We start from the raw sequence: 19763 nt of genomic DNA on the forward strand, positions 1-19763 counted from the left end.
TCAAGTGCTGCTTCAGAGCTGATTAACTTCCTTTGTCCCTGCTTAATCCTGTGATGAGACAGGATCAAACATTAGTGTCTGGGAAAAAAAACCACCTTGTTGTAAGCCAAGAGGACTTTGTGCCAGCATAGAGAGCACTGTTGTGAATGTCCACATACCTCCCCAGGCTTCAGGGATGGAGAAAAGGAGCGATTTCCGTACACACAGTCCCGAGACCCCGGGCACGACTGCTGCTGTTCCCGGGCAGGGCTTCGTCAGGGAAAACCCCGTTATACCCCATTATACCTCATCACAGTCCATGCTCCCTGTCCCTCAACCACAGGAATAACTTCAGAAGTCAACTTTAGTCCTTGCAAACCTTCCACTTCCCAAGGACAACACAACTGTCAGTACAACCAGCAAGCACAGGTTGCTAGGAAAAGCGAATGATTTAGGTACATAAAATGCTACTGCTATAGCAGTTAAAATGACCTGCTTCCGTATCATCCACAAACTACCTCAAAGTGAATGTGTTTACTTACTCCTAACTGTTTATTTATAACTGTGGGGAAATTAAACCTGCCATCCTCCAGATCTTGGTAGTTGAAACCCACGCTGTCTTGGATGGTCCCTCTGCTGCTGGGACGCCCACCCAGGTGCTGGGTGGCCCCCGCAGGTCCCGCGGGGCCCAGCCTGGCCTCACACCCAGCTCTAGGGCAGAACAAACACCGTCCCACCACCCGCAGAGAGACGTGTTATGAGCCAGGAACTAGTCTGAATGAAAAGCATTTATTCCTTCCCTTTCAATTAAGTTAAACCTACTAACGCCCATCCCAGAGGAGGGGCGAGAAATCAGCAGTAGCGCACCCAAAAACCTTGAGCCTCGCAGAGGAGTGGCGAAGGATCAACTACAGCAGGTGGAATTTCCCTGTTGCAGTGGTAACTGTAGGACAGCAGAGAGCGCTACTGCACACAGAAAACAGTACGGAGATCTTGAGAGTACTTAAACTAGAAAGTAGATAAGCAGACGAGCAACCAAAACCACTTGCTTCTTGTACACAGAGCTAATGGCATGCAGCAGTTTAGCACCAAACAGTATCAATTATGATTGATAAAAAATTGAAAAAAAAAAATATTTGCAACACATCAAAAGGTACTACTTTAGGAAAACAATGTATATTTGAATATTTGATAGCCTAAGGGGCTAAACTTCCCACAGGAACTTTACTTAGTGTTTAGAATTACCCTAAAGTTTAGTTCCAGAGAAGACAGGAGGAGCTGCTTGGGCGCGGGAAGCTTTGCTTTACCAAACGTGCTAACGCTGCTAGGCGAAGCCAAGAGATCACAGCCAAATGGTCAAAGCCAGGAACGTGGGTATTAAAAATAAAGTACAGCACTTCAGGTTTTTTAAACACTGCATGAGTTTTAAATTTGCTGGATGGATAATAGCATATTTGTACGAGTTTTTAACTGCAGTCCACTAACTAGTTCAAAATAAATCAAAATAAAATCCTTATAACTTCAATCAATATTTAAAACTATATAGTCACAGCTGTAGATAATACCTTGTGCTAGCTTTCCAAACCACGGTGGCTAGCCAAATTTCCCTTATCGGTGTAAACATAGAACCTGTGAATGACACATCATTCCCACTGACAATGTTCTTGCCACTGTGTAGTGAAAGATAAGACTCGAGAACACACCGTCCATAATTTCTTTAGCCTAAACAGTATTAAATTGATACGAACTACCCAAACAATGCTCCGAATGAGGAGGAATCTATCAGCGTTACATCCTAATTCCCAGCAGCCAGCTTCATTTTCTGTCTGATTGCACAAAAGTGTCAAGACGCAGCATCTATCCATGTTACTGTCAGTTTACACGGCAGTTTGAATATAGTTACCACAGCCTAAATTCTCAAGCCGAGGACAAACGTAAATCTCCATAACGCAGTAACTGAAAGAGCCCGGGTGAAAGCGCAGTGCCCGCAGCAGAATGGGTAAGGGATACGGGCAAGGTCATAACGCCAAGCAGACAAGCAGCACCTCCAGATCAGCTCAGCCCTCAACAGCAACCATCAGTAGATCTACAACCACACAATCACCTCCTCCCCGCCTGACAGCCACCCTGGTCGTTTCAGGTATTTGCCTAATTCCGAACATCCCGGTACACCCGGACTTCCTCTGCTGTCTCATCCATACCTCTTGTCCCCTGGCAATCTCTTGGGCTACTTCAAACTGCTGATGAACTAAGAGGTATTTTGTTCCCCAGCTCTGCCACCTCCACATCTCAGCACACTTCTGCTGACGCTTAACACAAAGGCCACGGGCTGGAGAGGAACAGAGATAGAGACAGGAGATACAACCACCTCCATCAAAGCTGCGAAGCCATTTCCAGACACCAACCTCATCCAGTTCCTCAGAAGCAACAAGTTTCAACAGCCAAAGGTGGAAGACGGCAGCTTTTTCAACCCCATCAGTTTGCCTCTCCAGCAGGAACAGGAATTGATTTTGGTTTCACAGGCAGGAGAACTGGCACTCTACAAACCGATCTCGCTGCTGTGACTGTTTCTGCAAGCCGTCCATACAATCCCTTCTGCCCTAGGTCAGCACCTATTCTGAAATGCATCATGGGGTTTCCTACATCAAAATAAGTTTCCTCTCTCTGACTTTTAAGCAGCTCAACTTCCTATAAAGAAAGCCTGCTGTAAGGAGGCTTTGGTGTAGTGGCTTCTTAGCAAGCCCCACTCTCCCCACGGCTTCCCGCATCTTTAGAATCACTAGAGAGAACAACTTCACTTTGATTACAGGAAAACCACCTTCTCTTTCAGTGTCTGTCAGAGTACCTGAAACCTGATGCTGAATTTGGGGTGGGGACCTAGTACTTGTGCCAGACATGTAATCCAGAGGTTCATACAGGATGGAAAAAAAGCAAAGACCAACTCCAAACGAAACTGGATTGACGGACATCACTCAGCAACATTGCTCAGGGCAGTGCTTTCAAGCTCTCAATGGAAAGATGTTTTTCCATGACCTTATAATTGAGATAATTTTGGCGGCTGTTTATCACTGTTTCTCCTCACTCTCCCAGGCTGGGGAGGCTGAATGCACACGGGGCCTGGGATCCCTTGCTCCCCCATGGCCATTCTCTGGGCTGAGGCCCTCAAGAAGGATTTGGGGTTTTCTTGGGATGCCTCAAGAATTAATATTTATGACATGTCTAAGATAACAAAAGGTTTTAATATAGATTTGTAAAATGGGAAGTGTGATGCCTGGTTTTGATGTGCTGAACGCAGGAGAACCTGTGAAGGGGCTCATGCTCTTTTATCAGAGCACGCACCAAGAGTCGACACCAGCAGCAGGACGGTGACTTGTTCTGAACAAACCTGTGGTTGGACAGGTGACCACCAAGGGGAAGGCTCCAGTAGCCCAGACATGACGAGAGGAGAGTTTTGACAAAAATATTAGCATGAGGATAAAGAAGAAAGGTTAAACCTTGGAAACACTGTACAAAACGCAGACAAGTTTAAAAGCATTAACCATATGTGTACTGCAACACTGGAATAAGCTGAATGTACAGCTAAAATTGTCCATCTGGGTGACAGCAAAAGCAAACCAGCACAGACAGATGAACCTGTACCCAGCGACTCCTATCCCAGCAAACCTCCTTGAAGGCATCATCCCAGGTAACCAACCAGTGCTTGTAATACAACAAAACAAGAACTTTCATACTTTTTTTTTTATGGCTATGCCTTTGTTGGTAGCTTTTATGACACTGGAATGTAAATGAATTGATGCAAAAGGCTTCCCTTTGGAACTCTGACTTAAAAAAACAGTTTAAAAGCAGAGACAACGTGCACTACTAATAAAACTTGTATTCTTGTATGACTAGGATATTCCATTTCAGTCAGTAATCCTCAGTGGGGAAGTGGCTATAAACACTTTATAAGCTTGTGGTAAGAATACAGGGTAGTTCAAGTAATTGAAACAAATATTTAGCAAATGTCTGTGTTCCTCAAACTGTTGTTTGCCCTGGCTCCCTTCCCAGTGCGAGACCGTATTTAACAGCTCGTGCAGTTCTGCTGAGGACACAGCTACAGCTTCACTCCACGCTGGAGGACAGGAGCTAGCAGCCCTTTCTTTAGCTGACCAGTTTGAGCAGAAGCATTTAGCCACTAACACCAGTAGCCAACGCATAACAGTATCTACTACTGTGACAGCTCTCCAATTTTGCTGAGCTTATCTGTGATATTACGTGTTCTGGCAGGTGAACATTTAAGGGCTTTGTTGCGCAGCTGAGGATTTGTGAGGGGCTGCTGGTCTCTGGAGCCAGGGAACTGCTATTCCTTTCCTGATGCCTGGCCTTGCACGTGCCTGTAGCACGGGGACATGGCTACGATACCCCGGGAATACACTCATGGCTGTCTCGTGGCGGTTAGAGCCCAGGACACCTTAAAGGCTCGCAAGTCTATTTCCCGCAACATTTTACAAGTCAAACTGTAACTATTGTAAGCAATAACATTCCTTTTCTCATTTTTGAGGTCTCTAGGAGACCTGCAACACATGTGTGAAGTTCACAGCAAATCGGTGCATCACTGGCACATGTATTTTGAATAATAGGGACTTTGGAGGGCCACACCAGTGCACGTAGAGGCAGCCCGATCCTCCCTGGCATCAGTGGAGAGCATGGACAACTCCTGCTGCGGTTGGGGGCAGCAGCTCTTGGGTGTCAGCAGGTTGCCCACTGTTTTCCACAGGCTGGAGCACAAAAGCATGCTTAACGCAACAGCTCTTGGCATCCCCCTGTGCACTGTCACTCACAGCCTGCCTTTCCAGCAGGAACACCCTTGTCTCTACTCACATTCCTGAAGGGGCACAGTGGTGCAATAAAACTACCCAAAATACTTGTGGCAGCTTTCATCGGTTTGGAATTTACTCCTCTACACACACCATTAATGCTAAAAGGTGCACAGGACAGACAGATTTAAGACAGAAGAATTTTACAATCCTTTAAAATTTCACCATATTGAGCCTGTAGTAAAACACATATTCTGTTACCAATATCCACCGCCATCTCAAGTACTCTTTTTGAGTCTTCCGACCAGACCTAGCTCTAGCATATGGTAGTGCTACTTATTTCAACACTGAATTTTCTTCATTATTTCACTATAGCTTAAACACTCAATCACTGTCACTATCAAACACTATCGCTATCACTGTATTTTTAATTCATACTGAAAAGTCAACCAGTTTAAGAGGATGATAGGTCTGGAAGCCAACCAAAAAGCATCACCCTGTTGGACAAACAGTAGGCAGTATACTTGTCTGGCTGTGAAAAGGTTTCAACATTTAATTTAGTCCCACCTCTCTTAAAAAAACCCACATTGTTTATAAGTTTCCCCTAACACTTTTCCCGAACCAAAGCCTCAGGAGCAGAGCACGCCAAGGGTTTATTATAGCACTGTTGCTAGAACATGCACTTCCTGCAGTAGCTAACAATGAACGTACAAGGGCCTGTTAATCTTCTTTATTTTTAAGTCATGAATTTGGTCCATATGGTCCTTTGGTCTTTTGACCCTCCTGAAATCATACACTGCAATCAGCATCATAAGAAGGGGGAAAAAATAGTCTTCATTCAAGCCTTCAATATCTCAAAATAGAAAAGCTGCATCAAGAAAAAAATGCTATTTCCTACTTTGATGTATATCACCACACACAGGTCCTTCAAGTGCTTCTCTTTGCAGCCTGCCCCAGTGTTCAAATAAATAGGTGTGTTCCTGAGTGTTTACAGTAAAATTCAAACAGTTTCTTTTCAAAGAGAGGTGTTTCTTTTTCTTTTCATCCCCCCTTAAGCATCCACATCAGTTTTATGGAGGAAGAAACACTTCAGAGTTGAGTAAGTCCTATACCATGTTTAATTGCCCCTTCTGTTAAAATGTGGGTGATGACTGACTTCCTAAAGTCAAAGGAGTGGAGTATCTGCAGCCACACCTAGCTAAAGCACTGACTCACACCTCGGCTGTGACAGGTTTATAACTTTTCTTCTCCAGTGGAAAATGCACAAGTTGCAATTAAAATCTGGGTGAGGCTGGACAAACCCAAAAATGTTTGGAATTATTCTGAAGTTTTAATTGAAGTTGCAGAGTGGAGCAGCTGCAGCTGGGTGGGAATGAGACTTTGACATTTAGCAAAGTGTCACAGAACAGAAATCTTGCTATCACAGATATGACTAATTCACTTCTGTGTCTGACATCCGTCTTCTCCAACTTGTGAAATCAAGACAATTTCTACTTTAATCTGGGAGAAGCAGAGAGATGAGCAATTCCATTCAAACCAAATAATACAATTTCCCTTCAAAGGTGACTCTGAAATTAATATTTTGGCAAGATGTTCACAGTTCATCAGCTGCATAGGTCTTAAAATAGCACAAAGGGCCATCTCTGGATGGACAGCACATCACAGAGAAGTGACACCCACTGTCCCCAAACAAAGTCTGTTTAGATAAGAGACCACCATGCGTTCAGGGAAGCTGGCTTCTAACCACTAGTAGAAAACAAAATCAGGAAATACAGCAAGTGACAAACCAGACATTTCTTTCTTTTTCATTACACCAACAAGATTGCAAACATTTGGCTCCCATTTTAAACTAAAAGACTGCAATGACACCCCCGGTTCCTTTTGATAGCTATCCCAGTTGAGAAAGGAAGGGACAGCACCTCTGCAATGCAGAGCGTCTGGAACCATGATGGACAAGGAGCAAAACGGCAGGGCCTGGCTCTGGGCAGGACAGAGCAAAGAACCACTTATGTCAAAGGAAATAATAACCTTAAAGTCAACCAAGATGAACCTAATTTGAAACAAGACAGAATTCCTAGCTTTCGTGCAAATAAACCACACAACCCCCAGCAGTGCTGAGTAACAGGGAAAACTGCACATGGGAAGGGCATGCTGGGGAGGTCTTTTTAGGACCTTACCTGATGGCGGGGAAAGCACACCCAGGAAACAACACTCAGGGGCTGCTGGCACTTTCCTACTTGGATGGAAGAAAACTGGAATGCAGAAAGATATTTACATCTGCACAGAACGTACTGTCTGAACTCATCTGGTGGAAAAGGACCTGGGGGTGTTGGTTGACAGCCGGCTGAATGTGATCTGGTGGTGTGCCCAGGTGGCCAAGGCAGCCAACAGCATCCTGGCTTGTGTCAGGAACAGTGTGGCCAGCAGGGACAGGGAAGGGATCGTCCCCCTGCTCTCAGCACTGGTGCGGCTGCACTTCTAATACTGGGTTCAGTTTTGGGCCTCTCACTGAGGGGCTGGAGCGTGTCCAGAGAAGGGCAATGGAGCTGGTGCAGGGTCTGGAGCATGTGTTGTACGAGGAGTGGCTGAGGGAACTGGGGGGGGGTTTAGTCTAGAGAAGAAGAGGCTGAGGGGAGACCTCATCGCCCTCTACAACTCCCTGAAAGGAGGGTGCAGAGAGCTGGGGATTGGTCTCTTCTCCCAAGTAACAAGCAATAGGATGAGAGAAAATGGTCTCAAGTTGCACCAGGGGAGGTTTAGATAGAATATTGGGAAAAATTTCTTCACTGAAGGGTTGTCAAGCACTGGAACAGGCTGTCCAGGGCAGTGGTTGAGCCACCATCCCTGGAGGTGTTTAACAGACATGTAGATGTGGCACTTAGGGACATGGTTTAGTGGCAGCCTTGGCAGTGTGATCTTAATGGTTCAACTCAATGATCTTAAAGGTCTTTTCCAACCTCAGTGATTCTATGGTTCTATCTTAGAACTAAAAATTAAAGGTGGCTCTGATCAAAGAGATTGCAACCTCAAAACATTCAAACAGATCACATCCATAGCCATACTTCATGTTCTCTATGCCTTAAAATTATTTGTATGAGCCAAATCAATCAGAAGAAAGAGCACAAACAGATGCAAAACGACACAGAATTGTTGTAAGAATATTTTGCTAAATGTCCAACAATCCAGCACTGAGGAAGGAACCCACCTTCAAGGAGAACTGAAAGCAACTACTACCCATTGCCATCAACCACATACTTCTGTAAGGTGGTACTATGGGCAGGAGACAGGAAAGAGGATCTCGAGGAAGGACTTCATTTTTGAGAAAGAAGCTGAAAATACAGCTTCTATGATAGTGTTCTCTGAAGGGCCCCAGTAACCTGTACTGGAGTGATCGGGGCAACTGCTGACTGTGGTACCTGGAGAAACTGAGTCATTCAGCTTCCAGACCAGGGTTTCAGCTGCCTGGGCATAATCAGAGACTGCGGAATGAAGACAAACAACAGAAGGCTTCAGTGCAGGAAGAGAAACGTGCCAAAAGAGAGACTAGGGCATGCTGGTGGCAGCATAGTGCTACAGCAAACACAGAATAAAATTAAATAAAGAAGCCAACTACCAACCATGAGTCCATGTGGACTGAAATTACAAGCCAAAACACAAAGGCTATAGCGTTGATCAAAATTACTGCCTGTCTGCCAGCATGGCAAAGCTGACTGCAGTATGCTAAAGGGTACCCGGGAGGAGAAAAGGGCAGGGAAGGTAAAGTCACTCATAATTTTCGCAATCTACACAGACTGGGCCATAAAGGCCGAACTAGGAGGTAATCTCCACACTTAATCTTAGCTACTACCAACTACTGTTTTATGGCACAGCGAGTTACTGCATGAAACGAGATGTAATCCCTGGCTTGGTCCTGAGTAAAATGCAAAACCCATTTTCAAATCCACACCAGTGCAATTTAGTAGAATACTCCTCTGGCTCCTCAACCAGGCATAAGAAGCAACTGCTCCCAAGATCCTCTCCAAGTAGCAATGTTTTTGACATTACTAGAAAAGTGTTTTATATAGAAGTGTTCACAGAGTGCTGAGGAGCTGCCTCAAGTTTTTGTTTAGCCCAAGATCTTTCCTTACAATGCCAGAGAGCAATTACTGGATCACAGTATGAAAAACACATTAGAACAGACATTTTCTTCAGTCAGGAGGTGATTCAGCTATCAAAGAGTTTCTTTTGTTTCTATTTTGGGGGGGGAAAAACACTGCTTTCAGATGTCTAAAGCTGATGTTCCCAAGGTATATTCATCATGACTGTCAGCTGCAGTGAAGGTCTCCGCGGTTCTTCCCTTCTCCTCTCATTCCTTCCTCTCTAAACAACCACGTGAAGTGCCTGACAATACTACTGGAAGGTAAGCAGGACAAGAAATCGTGACTAATTAGGGCACACTTTGCCCTTGCAGCTGTAAACAGACATATGCCATCACCCCTTCCATTCCCTCACACAGAAGCTATCCATAACACACAAACGAAATGCGCAGCAGCCACCAAGCTAGCGCTAGGAAAAAAAGGTTGTGCTGCTTCTTCCTGGAAGAGCTGCGCTGGCCGGTGCCGTGGCTCAGCTGGGGCCAGGCTGGCAGTCCTGGCCGCAGCGCGTCACAGGGATTTCTGCACGGGACACACAGTCCGGTGGCAGCGAGGAAGGTGATGGTGCTGCCCGGAGGACGGGCGTTTGGGCGGGCAGGAAGCCGAGAGAAAAGCTGAACCGCAAGTTTGAGGACATTAGGCTGGGCATGAAGAAACGGGCTTGCTTCACTGATGGGCTCGGATGCCAGGAGGCTTTGGTGCAGAAAAGGAGAGCGTCTAAATGACAATATTGCAGAGAGAGCAGGGTCTGCAGGTCATGGCTTTGGAACACGTGTGAGAGCAGGCATCCACCTACGAGGGGGCTGGGGGCAAAGACAATGAGGGCAGCAAACTGCCACAGTTAAACACAGCCCAATCCAGGGTTAAGGACTGACATCCGGAGCATGTTTATACACCATATTGATAAGCACAGTGTAAAAAAATACAGGTAGGACAGCCAAATACAGGGCTAATAAGTACCCTACCAACTTCTAAACCACAGATTTTCTCTGAAGTTTGGAAGACTGACAAAAATTCCATGGGAAAAAAAATCTGTTGCTTTTCTCACCTCAGAATAATCAGATGGTTTTATGTCAATTAGCATGTGATATGTATCTATTAGTGAAATCAGATTCCGTATGCCAACCAGTTATGATAAACCCTCTTTCCGTGGCTTGCGCTGTGCATTTTGAAAATAGACTTTCAGCGTGCTTTGTTTTCAAAGCAATCGCAGTGAAAGACCGCCACCAAACCACCAGCAGAGTTCAGGGCTTTGTTTAATCATAAACAGATAATGGGAAATACGATGAGAAACAACTGCTGATGAGTTGGCAACAACATTTCACACTGCATATGTCAGGGGGCACGAAGCAGCTGGCTGGGCAAGATGCTATTTTGAGAGGACGTTTGGAAACATCACTGTCAGTAGCTTTTTTTTGCAAAGTGTGGCAAGAGCAAAGCGTCACTGTCTTCCAAACACAACTCCTAAATACATGTCACCAAACCATTAAACTGGAAAGAGCCACCGCAAACACTCCGTGCTTTAGTTCTGGGAATTATATGGAAGTATTACACCCATCCCCATCCCGCTGCTTGTGTAACAGCCTGTGCCCCCGGCTCCCCACCGCACGCAGAGCTGAGCACAGGAAAGCTCTCCCAGCAATCCGATCCGAGCAACCAACACAAGCTCCCAGGTAGAAGCAAGTGAGCAGAGTAATATTTTAAGAAAGTCTCATCCAAGTGTCAGACAACTGTAAACAGGTTTAGGAACTGCAAAACACCCAACAGATCACAGTGGGCTGAACCTTCTTCTACCAGCACATTCTTTTGAATTTGAGTTCCAAACTTTAGAAAGCTTGTAAAAACTAACTAGTTCCTTCATTTTAATTAGCCTTTTCTTTGAATATAACCAAGAACAGGTGCATTCTGCAAATGAATTTAACTTTGATAAAAAAGCACTTCACAAGAATAGAACACTTTAAAAAAGATCCTGCTCATAAAATCACATACATTAGAAAAATGAAAATGCATGCACCCCTTTCAAGAGACTAACTTAATTATTTGCTATTTTAACTTGTCTTCAAATTAGCAGGATATCCTCAAAACGATTTACCTATGTCAAGATTTGAACTCTCTCTCAGATTATATATACTCATTAATTTACATGAGTTTATGGCATATAAAGGCATCTAGTTCACGCCAAATGCACATATTAGTGCCCCAAAAGAGTGGAAAAAAGCCAAAAACACACACACAAAAATACTAAGGTAAGAATTAACTGAGTGTATATCGTAGACTCCAACTATTTCAGTTGGGAGTGACCCCCGAGGTCATCTGGCCCGAAGCCCTGCTTAAAGTAGGGTCACTTAAAAGGTGGATCAGGCTGCTCACAGCCTTGGCCAGTCAGGTCAAGACCATCCCCAAGGTCTGGGACTTGCCCTCGCTCTGGGCCCCGGTTCCAGCATCAGACCACCCTCCTCTGAAGAGCCCTTTCCTTACATCTAACCTGAGTTTCCCTTGCTGCAGCTTGCATGGACTGAGTTTCCACTGGTTTTTTTATTTAACTTTTAAATTAATGTTTCTTGTTTAAAAATTCCTAGAAGCTCAGGTCACAGACCTGATTCATGACTAGTAGCTGTCATTAAGCAGACTCAGGCCAACAGTGTGACATAAAACCTCCCCTCTCGGATAAGTAACAGAACAAAGCTAGCGTTTACTTCAAGCTGAACTAAGATTTCAAGGCGCAAGGCCTAGTCTGCAGCTGAGCTATAGCTATTCTGCTCACAGTATGCATAAATTTAATTTTTTTTATTTAAACCTTTCTGTCGCTAATACAAAGCAATAAAAAACGTTCAAAAGTAAAAACTTCAAGATCGAGTTCCTTTAAAAAGAAAACTAATACTGTCTGGATTTCCGTTAGTGAAATACTCTTCATTTTTCAATACAGAAATTTCAGGTATCCATAAAATTATAACACAGGTATAACATTAATTTTATATATGGATATAGCCGGCTAATCGCTATGGGCTGAATGTGCCAGTCAATCAAAAAATAAAACAGACAACTTTCAACAGACAAGTAGGAGTTTTGCTAAGTACAGAACTTGCTCCACAAGTTCTCTCTGAAGAGCAGAGACTAGGTAATAAATAAAATGCAACTAATACCCGTTTGCCTTAAAAGATTACCTTCTTATACCTACAAGGGAAACACATCCAAAAGACTAAGCTGAAAATAATTTCTTTTAAATTCATAAATACATAATACACTGCATAAGGATACTTACAAAGGAGACCCATCCGAAACACTAAGCTGAAAATAATTTCAACTAAATTCTTAAATACATAATACACTGCATAAAGTATAAACAACACAAATCAAGTAACAAATTTGTAAGTGGGCACAGACAGCATACCAAGAAATTAAATAAAGAAAACGTAAGCCAAATGCATTTCTGTATTTAAGGTATCAGGAAGAGGCTGCAAGCCCAGAGCAGAAATCGTCTCCGAGAAGAACTTTACTGAACTTGAGTCCTTCTGCAGAACCATCCCGAGGCTTCTACAGGTGAACTTCAGCTCCATAAGAGAGGAAGACTCACTGCAGAGCACTTTATTTAGTATGATTTACCACTAACAAGACTCTTACTCCCTAAGGAAGAGGATGTACTTTGTCATTTGCATTCAGGACGACTAACCAAGTCTCTGTTCATCACCGCCTTTGCTTGTGTTTCCTACAACCAACATGGTTTAGGAAACATACCCAACATTTAAGAGGTGACAGCATGGACCTGTTACCCTTCTAAGTGCTTCCCTACAACCAATAAGGGCTTTAACGTTCACGTTGTACCACCTCCGAAGGGACTTACACGTCAAAAATATATTGACGCAGGAATTTTGGAGAAACAAAATGAATTTTGATTTCTTTCTGCTCTTTAGGATTTAGGGGAAAAAGTTGCATCTTCACAGCTTTCAGTATCTATGCCGATTTAGAAAAAAAATAAGAACAATCAGCATTAAAGAGGCCAAAACTAAAGACAGCATCAGGAACATTCACAGCTCACAAGGCGGCAGCGCGCCCCCTCGCTCCATTCCGGGCAGGGTCGGTGCCGAACCGCTGCGGCTGGGGGGCCGCGGGTGCCCACAGTGACACCGCCCCGGGGAGGCACCACCCGCATCTCCTGACGCCATCACAGCTCTGCCACCACCCCGAGAGGGGACAGACCCCCGCGCTGCCCGCACCAACAGGCCGCTCCCCAGAGCGCTCCCAGAGCAGCCCCGACCCTCCGTGAGCCCCCCGGGAGACCGGGCTAGCTCCGCTCCCCTCCCCTCGCCCCGGGCCACGGCCGCCCGCCCCCTGCCCCGGCCCTGGCGCTCAGGGCAAACGAGCAAGAAGCACGTTCGGCGTTTCGGAAGCATCACAATTAAACATCGGGGTGAGGGGGGTGTAAAAACCAAGTGAAAATAAACCAGAAAGCGTCTCAACACGTTATTTTCACAGCTGTCCCCAGCCGGGAGCGAGGCCGCTGGGGCAGTCCGGGCCCGCCGCGGCCCTCAACCGTTTCAAACGGGGAGGTCGGAGCCCCCCGCTCCCCGCCCGGCGAGCGCCTCCGCGGCGCGGCCCTCCTTCTTCTCCTTCTCCTCCTTCTCCTCCTCCTCCTCCACCTCCCCCGCGAGCCCGAGCCTGCCCGCCCTGCCGGCAGGGCCTTCCCCCGGCCCGGGGCCGCCGCCGCTCCCCCCGCCCGGCCCGGCCCAGCCCCGCCGCCCGCGCTCGCCCCATCCCTGAGGGGAGCCGGGGCCATGACGTCACCGGATCAGGCCGACCGGCAATGGGCGCCATTTTGAAACCCCGAAACCTCCCGCAGCGGCAGCTCCGTGCGGCGGCGGTGGCTGTGACCCGCTCCCGGCCGGCGCCTCCCCCCGCGGCCGCCCGCCCCCGCCCCACCGGCACCGTGCGACATGGCAGGTGAGGCCGCGCCAGCCGGCGCCGGGGCTCGGCCGCCGGGCTGAGGGCAGCGCGGGCGCCGGGCGCGGCAAGGCCGGGCCGCCCCGCGCCGCTCCGGGGGGCGGGAGGCAGCGCCCCGAGGACGGGACTTGGGGAGCGGGGCTGCTCGCGGGGCACTGGGCCGCGGCTGGGACCGAGGCGGTGCGGCCTGGGCTGGGCCGGGCTGTGCGGCGGCGGAGCGGGCCCCGCTGTGGGGAAGGGGCCGGGCCGGGCGCGGGGGTCGGCGGGGCGCCGCTCCCCTCCCCTCACCGCCCGCTCTTCCCTCCTCAGGGGTGGCAGGAGGTGGAGGCGGCGGCGGCAGCAACGACTTCCAGTGGTGCTTCTCGCAGGTGAAGGGGGCGATCGACGAGGACGTGGCGGAAGGTAAGGGGAGGGGAGGGGAGAGGAGGGCCGCGCCGGGCCGAGCAGCTCTGCCGCGCCGGTGGCTGCCGGAGGCTCCCGTCCCCCGGCAGCCGCTCCGCCGGAGCCACGGCCACCAACACCCTTTTTTTTTTTTTTTTTTTTCCCCTCCTCTCTCAACATCTGTGTCACGCCCGCGCTGAAGGAGCCGCGGCTGGGAACGGCTGAGCTGCAGCATCTCCCCAGTCCCTGCCCGAGGCTCGGAGGATGGGGTGTGTGTTGCAATGACTAAGCTAGTGCCTGGGCTTCCAGGGCGATGTGCTTGAATTTTTTTCTTTTTATTTCGGGAAAGCATAATTATTTTGGGAGAGAAGACACGGTGGCTTCCTCCTGTTCTTTAATCATAGGGACAAAAAGTAATGACAGTGATAAAACCCAGGGAAAAAAAAAAAAGGAAACACCACACAAATGGAGTCTGTCAGGCTTGTCAAGTTTCACTCTGACGCAGAGAGAGCAACAGAGAGAGCGTGCAGGTCTGTCATTTGTGCTTAATTTAAAAAGTAGAGTTTAAAGGCTTCCAGCAGCTGTGAAGAGATTTTATTCCTACTTGTTAACATTTGGGAGCTATAAATAGGGATATGGAAGTACGGAAAACGGGCACACCTTAGCATTTCTCTGAAACTTTCTAAGCACAGCACGCTTTGGGGTGAGTAGAAAATAAGAAATGTTTCAATTGGAAAAAGCGTTTCTCTAGTATGTAGAAACGATGTGAAGTTCTGCTCGACTCTCCTGAGAGAAAGTTCTTTTTTTCCTAAACTTTCTGTGTTCAAACTGTTCAGGCTGACAATACTGTTTAGAAAAGAGACTGAAGTCTGTGTGTGAAGCGTAATTCTGTGCTGTTTATTTGATTTTTTTCTGTATTAACTGAAATAGCTGTATTTACTGTATTAAGTGAAATAACTTGCAGTAGTGCCAGTGTGTGGTCGTCTTGGGGTTTGGATCTTTTTTTACTGCATGAAGTAAATATTTTTTCTTACTCTCTACTACAGGGGAATTATGCTGACAGTGTTTTCATTTTCATGCCACTTGTTTGGCATTCCATTTAAAATAATAGATACGGGAGGAATAGACTTGAAAACTGCTTGACAAACTAGTACTCAGACTCAGTTGTTTTCTTCCTTTTTTCCCCCTGAATATATTTTGTAACTTGTGCTGTTATGAAGTTCCCAGAATTCTCATGAAAATGTATTTAAGTAGCTTCTATGAGTTTCCCAAATGGTGCTTTTTTCTTAGGATCTATCACCTATGTGGCTGAAAGTCAGTTCTCCATGTTGCAAAGAAGATACTTCTGTGAGCACCTTACTTCCAGTCAATTACTGAGCGACGTGAATTTGCGTAGAGCTGGAAAGCTTCTCGGTTTTGAACCACCAATATGTCCTAACCCCAGTTAATTATTTAAGTGCGTAACAGGACTGTTCAAAGAGGAACTTACATTACTGATGAGACACGTCACCGAGGCAGAGCTCTTTGGCTAGAGAGGGGCGAGCTCTCTGGTTTGAGTAACTAGGGAATAGGAAGGGGAAATAGCAATGATAATGCTCAACACTCTTACCCTGGATTTTTTCCGGATGTACCTTATTAATGTGACTTTTCCTGGAGTGAGGACTTCAGATTGTGCATGATGCTACTACGTATCAGGAATTTAATTTTCTTCACAGGGCAATTAATATAAGCAATCATTCAGCACCTGGTTTTGCAGAATTGGTACTAGAGTTTTGTTTTCCTACTGGAATACAAGAACTACTTACAGTTTTTGTGACTCATTGTCTTTATTGTTTATACTGGTTTTATTTTGGTTTGTGGGCTTCCTCCCCACCCCCGTTAGTTTTTTGCCTTGAAATTGGAATTAAATAAAGAAAACATACAATTTATTTGCTAATAATTGCCTGAATTTTATTCAGCAGTATGCAATAAGGGTGCAATTACTTTGCTAGATTTTTGGCCCCAGTTATGAAAATATTTACTCATTACCATTTTTTAAAACATCTTTTACCACACTGTACATCTAAACCTATTTGATGGCCTTGAAATAGCCTTGCTGCAATATTACCCAAAACCACTGAATTTAATGTACTTTTTTGTGATAGCGAAAGCTTGTTATTTCTGTAATTTTTTTTTCTTCTTTTCTGTTTTGTGAAAAATAAGCTCTATGGAGGAAGTCTGAAAATGACAACATAAAGTAGCTGTCAAACATATTAAATGCAGGCTTTTTTGCTAAATGTTCTTACAGGCGGTTCATTCAGCAGTTGAAATTACAAAGCCTGAGAGCCAGGCGACTTAACCAAAATGTCACTTTTCTATTTGAAGTGCAATTCTAGAATACATTTTCTATTCAATTGTTGTTTCTCACGTGTATTGCTTAAAAAAAAATGTTAACGTGGCTTTGACAAATCGCTATAGCTAGATTTGCAAGTGCCATCTCCATTCCCAGGATTTTTTCTAAATAGGTCATTAATATAGAAAATCGCTTTGTCTCCTCTTTCTTTGCTGTGTATTCACTTTCTTCAGTGAGTAATCGTTGAAATCTGTACAATGCTCTATTTAAATAAATAGAAGAGCAGTGTTTATGTGACCAGTCTGGCCATTTCAAAAAGATCAGGAAAATATACCAGTTACTGAAATACATAGCTTTCTAAAGCAGAAATTTTAACTGGACTCAAGGAGGAGGATTGGAGGATAAAACAGATATTGAATGAAAGAATTGATATTGAGTATGGCAACAAACTTAATTTTAAAAAAAAGTAGTTTAAAATTGTGTTGTAATTTTGTTGTTAGTATAAAAACCATGTGAATACAAAAACCATACTGATTGCCTGTGAAACTTGTTATTCTTGGATTATCTTTTTTGGTAGAAATTGCCTTTCTAAATACAGGGGATTTGGGGGTTCTTTTTAATAATGCTGAGGGAGACCTAATCAGTTTTGTGATTTCAGTGTTTGATTTGTTTTGCCCATCCAAAAACGTTCTGCTTTGGGTTTTTTTGGCAAGCAAAATATAAAACAGTTTCTTAAATAATGTACAGACATGCCCAAATTAAATTCCCTTGGGCCAGGTGTTCTGCATATAATCCACTTCTGGATATAATTAGCAGAATATATTAGAGAGAGAGAGATTTAGGGAGAGAGAGAGTGGGCACTATAAACCTTCCTAACTGACTTGTGCTAGTGACAAGTTGGAAGTACTGGGAAGAATGTCGGATCCTGGTCAGAATGTGAACCGTATGCTGTGGAGATCAGGGGGTTCCATTGCTGACACTGGAATTTCTTTGGGTTTTTCAAAGCAGTCAGTATGGGGTTTGGGATTGTGATGAGCTCTTCCTTCTTTAAATGCTGTTTTAATCTGGCACTGGCTAGAGGTATCTCCCCGTTTGAGATATAAGTAGTGTAAGGGTATAGTTACTCCACTAAATGAAACAGGTACTGCTTTCCTCTTGGAGCTTCATCAGCTTAAGGCTTAACCTGTTTTAAGTGCTACATTTGAAACCTTTTTTGAAGCAGCTGAGTGTAAATGGTAGTCTTGCACATAAATGCTGGACATGATGCCCTTTTGTAAGAGACAAGAGCTCCTTGGAAGCTCCTGTTGGTTAACTTGAGTATGAATGTTGTAAGGTATCTCACATGAGCAAAACTTTTGTCTTTCAGAAAAAGTTGTCATTGACTTAGGGAATACTTGTCTTGTTGTATTGGATTTGCTACTTGTTAAGAAATTTTGTATCTCTGTTTAAAGATCAAAGAAAAATACTGGTTTTTTTAGAATTCTCCACCTAGTAATTGGTGTTGACAGCACTGATAAACTAAGAGATATCTTGTTATCATCAGTTCAACAAATTGTTTACTTCTCCTCTTAAAGCTTGTTACAGTGCTAAGTCAGTCCACCTCAGACGTTTGTCAGAATGCAGAAGACAAGTAGAGAAGAAAACCATAATCTAATAAAAATATATTGGAAAATATATATCCTGTAATTGTTCTCAAGTCCGGATACAAGTGATGTAAAAACACTCTTAGTGTTAAATCGTCTTTGCAAATCAGTGGTTTAAAAATGTTCTCGTGTTGTTCAGGAATTTAACAGGCCTATTCTCACCGTTTTTAAAGCAAATCCTGGCATGATTTCAGATTTAAAAAAAAAAATATTCCGAGAGGGACAGCTATTTGACATCTGTTTAAAATTGTATGGAAGAAATGCCAGAATTGGTTGCTATCTTCCAGATAATTGTTTTTCTGTAAGAACTGGAAAATATGTTAGTAACAACTCCATTATTAAGCCATATGGATTGCTTCCTTTCACTGTAAATAATTGGTTATCCCTGAAGGTGTCACTACCGTAATGAGGCAGAAGGTGGGCTTTTAAGCTATGTTTTGTTGGTTTTTTTTCCTTGAAAAACAGTGTTTTGCCATAAACAGGACTTCAAATACCTGTTCTTTTACCCTCCCTAAAACATAATGCACTTCTCCCTGCTTTATGGTGATACACAGTCGTAGGATTTGCCTTGATCCTTTGGCAGGGCACCCCGTCTCTGCTCCCCAAAGGACTGTTAAGAATAGCCTGAAGAGCCACCATTTCTTGCAGGGACCAAAGATTTTGAAAGTTTTCTTGATCTTCGCTGCTTTGTGTGTGTTGTATATGGTGTTCTGCATGATAATATCAACTCTGGGAAATGGTTTGGTGTTTTTTAAATGTGGGCAGAAATAATATTTTGCAAACGGTTTTGACTTGAGCGCATACTATATATTGGTTTCCTGCTGGAGACAGTAGTCTTAGTGCTTCAGGTAGACCACTTCAATCATGAGTCTTCCTACAATCCACGGACCAAGAATTTGTCTTCACCCTTTATTCCACAACACACTATTACCTAAAAATGCTGTTCTCAGCCAGTAGTATTTAATAACAAGTGATCTTTTGAATTCCAGTTCTGTCAGACAACAGAAGAAACAGAGTGTTATGCCACTGGAAAGTAAATTGCACTATCTTACTGGATATAACATATAAGTGACTCTGGAGACTATTAAGACAAGGTGGTGTGTGTGAGAAATGCAATGTTAGTGAACTTTTGGATGTTTCTCTCTCTCTCATAAGTGGTAGAGTATGACTCCTCATAGTGAGGAAGCCCAGATTTACAAGTGAATGGCTGTGTTTTGAAAAAAAAAAAAAAAAGCTCCAGATGATCTTCAGGCTTGACAGAAGTGGTCATGTCAAATGATGTCTTCTCAGTTTTCTGTGGAGAAGAGAATCTGCTCTGCCAGCTAACATGAATTTAAATCTGTAATTTTTATCGTGGTGTCAAATTTTGTTTCTTGTTTTCCTGACATGTGCGCTTGCTGGGTTAATGAAACTGCAGGGGCAGGAGGAGGAGTATGAATATAAGTACAGAAATGTTTAGCATTCTGACAATTGTCAAAAGGATATCACTCTTTTTTTGCAAAGGAAACTAGGAAATTTATGGCCTCGGTGGAGACAGGCAGTCAGAAGTGGTTCATGAATG

The 19763-nt window shown here is 44.6% G+C and overlaps 1 protein-coding gene and 1 long non-coding RNA gene across 5 annotated transcripts in view; one reads left to right on the top strand and one right to left on the bottom strand.

Annotated features, from left to right (window-relative positions):
* LOC141925688 (uncharacterized) overlaps positions 1-7009 on the bottom strand; it is a 36389-nt gene extending 29380 nt beyond the window's left edge. The window contains exon 1 of the long non-coding RNA XR_012623910.1: positions 6953-7009. This is a non-coding gene — a long non-coding RNA (uncharacterized LOC141925688). The remainder of the gene's footprint in view (positions 1-6952) is intronic.
* Positions 7010-13707: 6698 nt separating this feature from the next.
* The window catches only part of PPP2R2D (protein phosphatase 2 regulatory subunit Bdelta), a 30023-nt gene continuing 23967 nt past the window's right edge, over positions 13708-19763 (top strand). For 2 of the 4 annotated variants that reach the window (XM_074831557.1, XM_074831558.1), the window contains exons 1-2: positions 13713-13846; positions 14156-14248. In XM_074831557.1, the coding sequence (XP_074687658.1) occupies positions 13840-13846; positions 14156-14248 (100 nt within the window). In that variant the 5' untranslated portion in view covers positions 13713-13839. Of the gene's footprint in view, positions 13847-14155; positions 14249-14429; positions 14497-19763 lie in introns of those variants that run through there. The other 2 variants (XM_074831556.1, XM_074831560.1) reach the window with 2 other exon arrangements.

The sequence above is a fragment of the Strix aluco genome, chromosome 7 (assembly GCF_031877795.1).
Source record: "Strix aluco isolate bStrAlu1 chromosome 7, bStrAlu1.hap1, whole genome shotgun sequence".
NCBI classification, from domain to species: domain Eukaryota; kingdom Metazoa; phylum Chordata; class Aves; order Strigiformes; family Strigidae; genus Strix; species Strix aluco.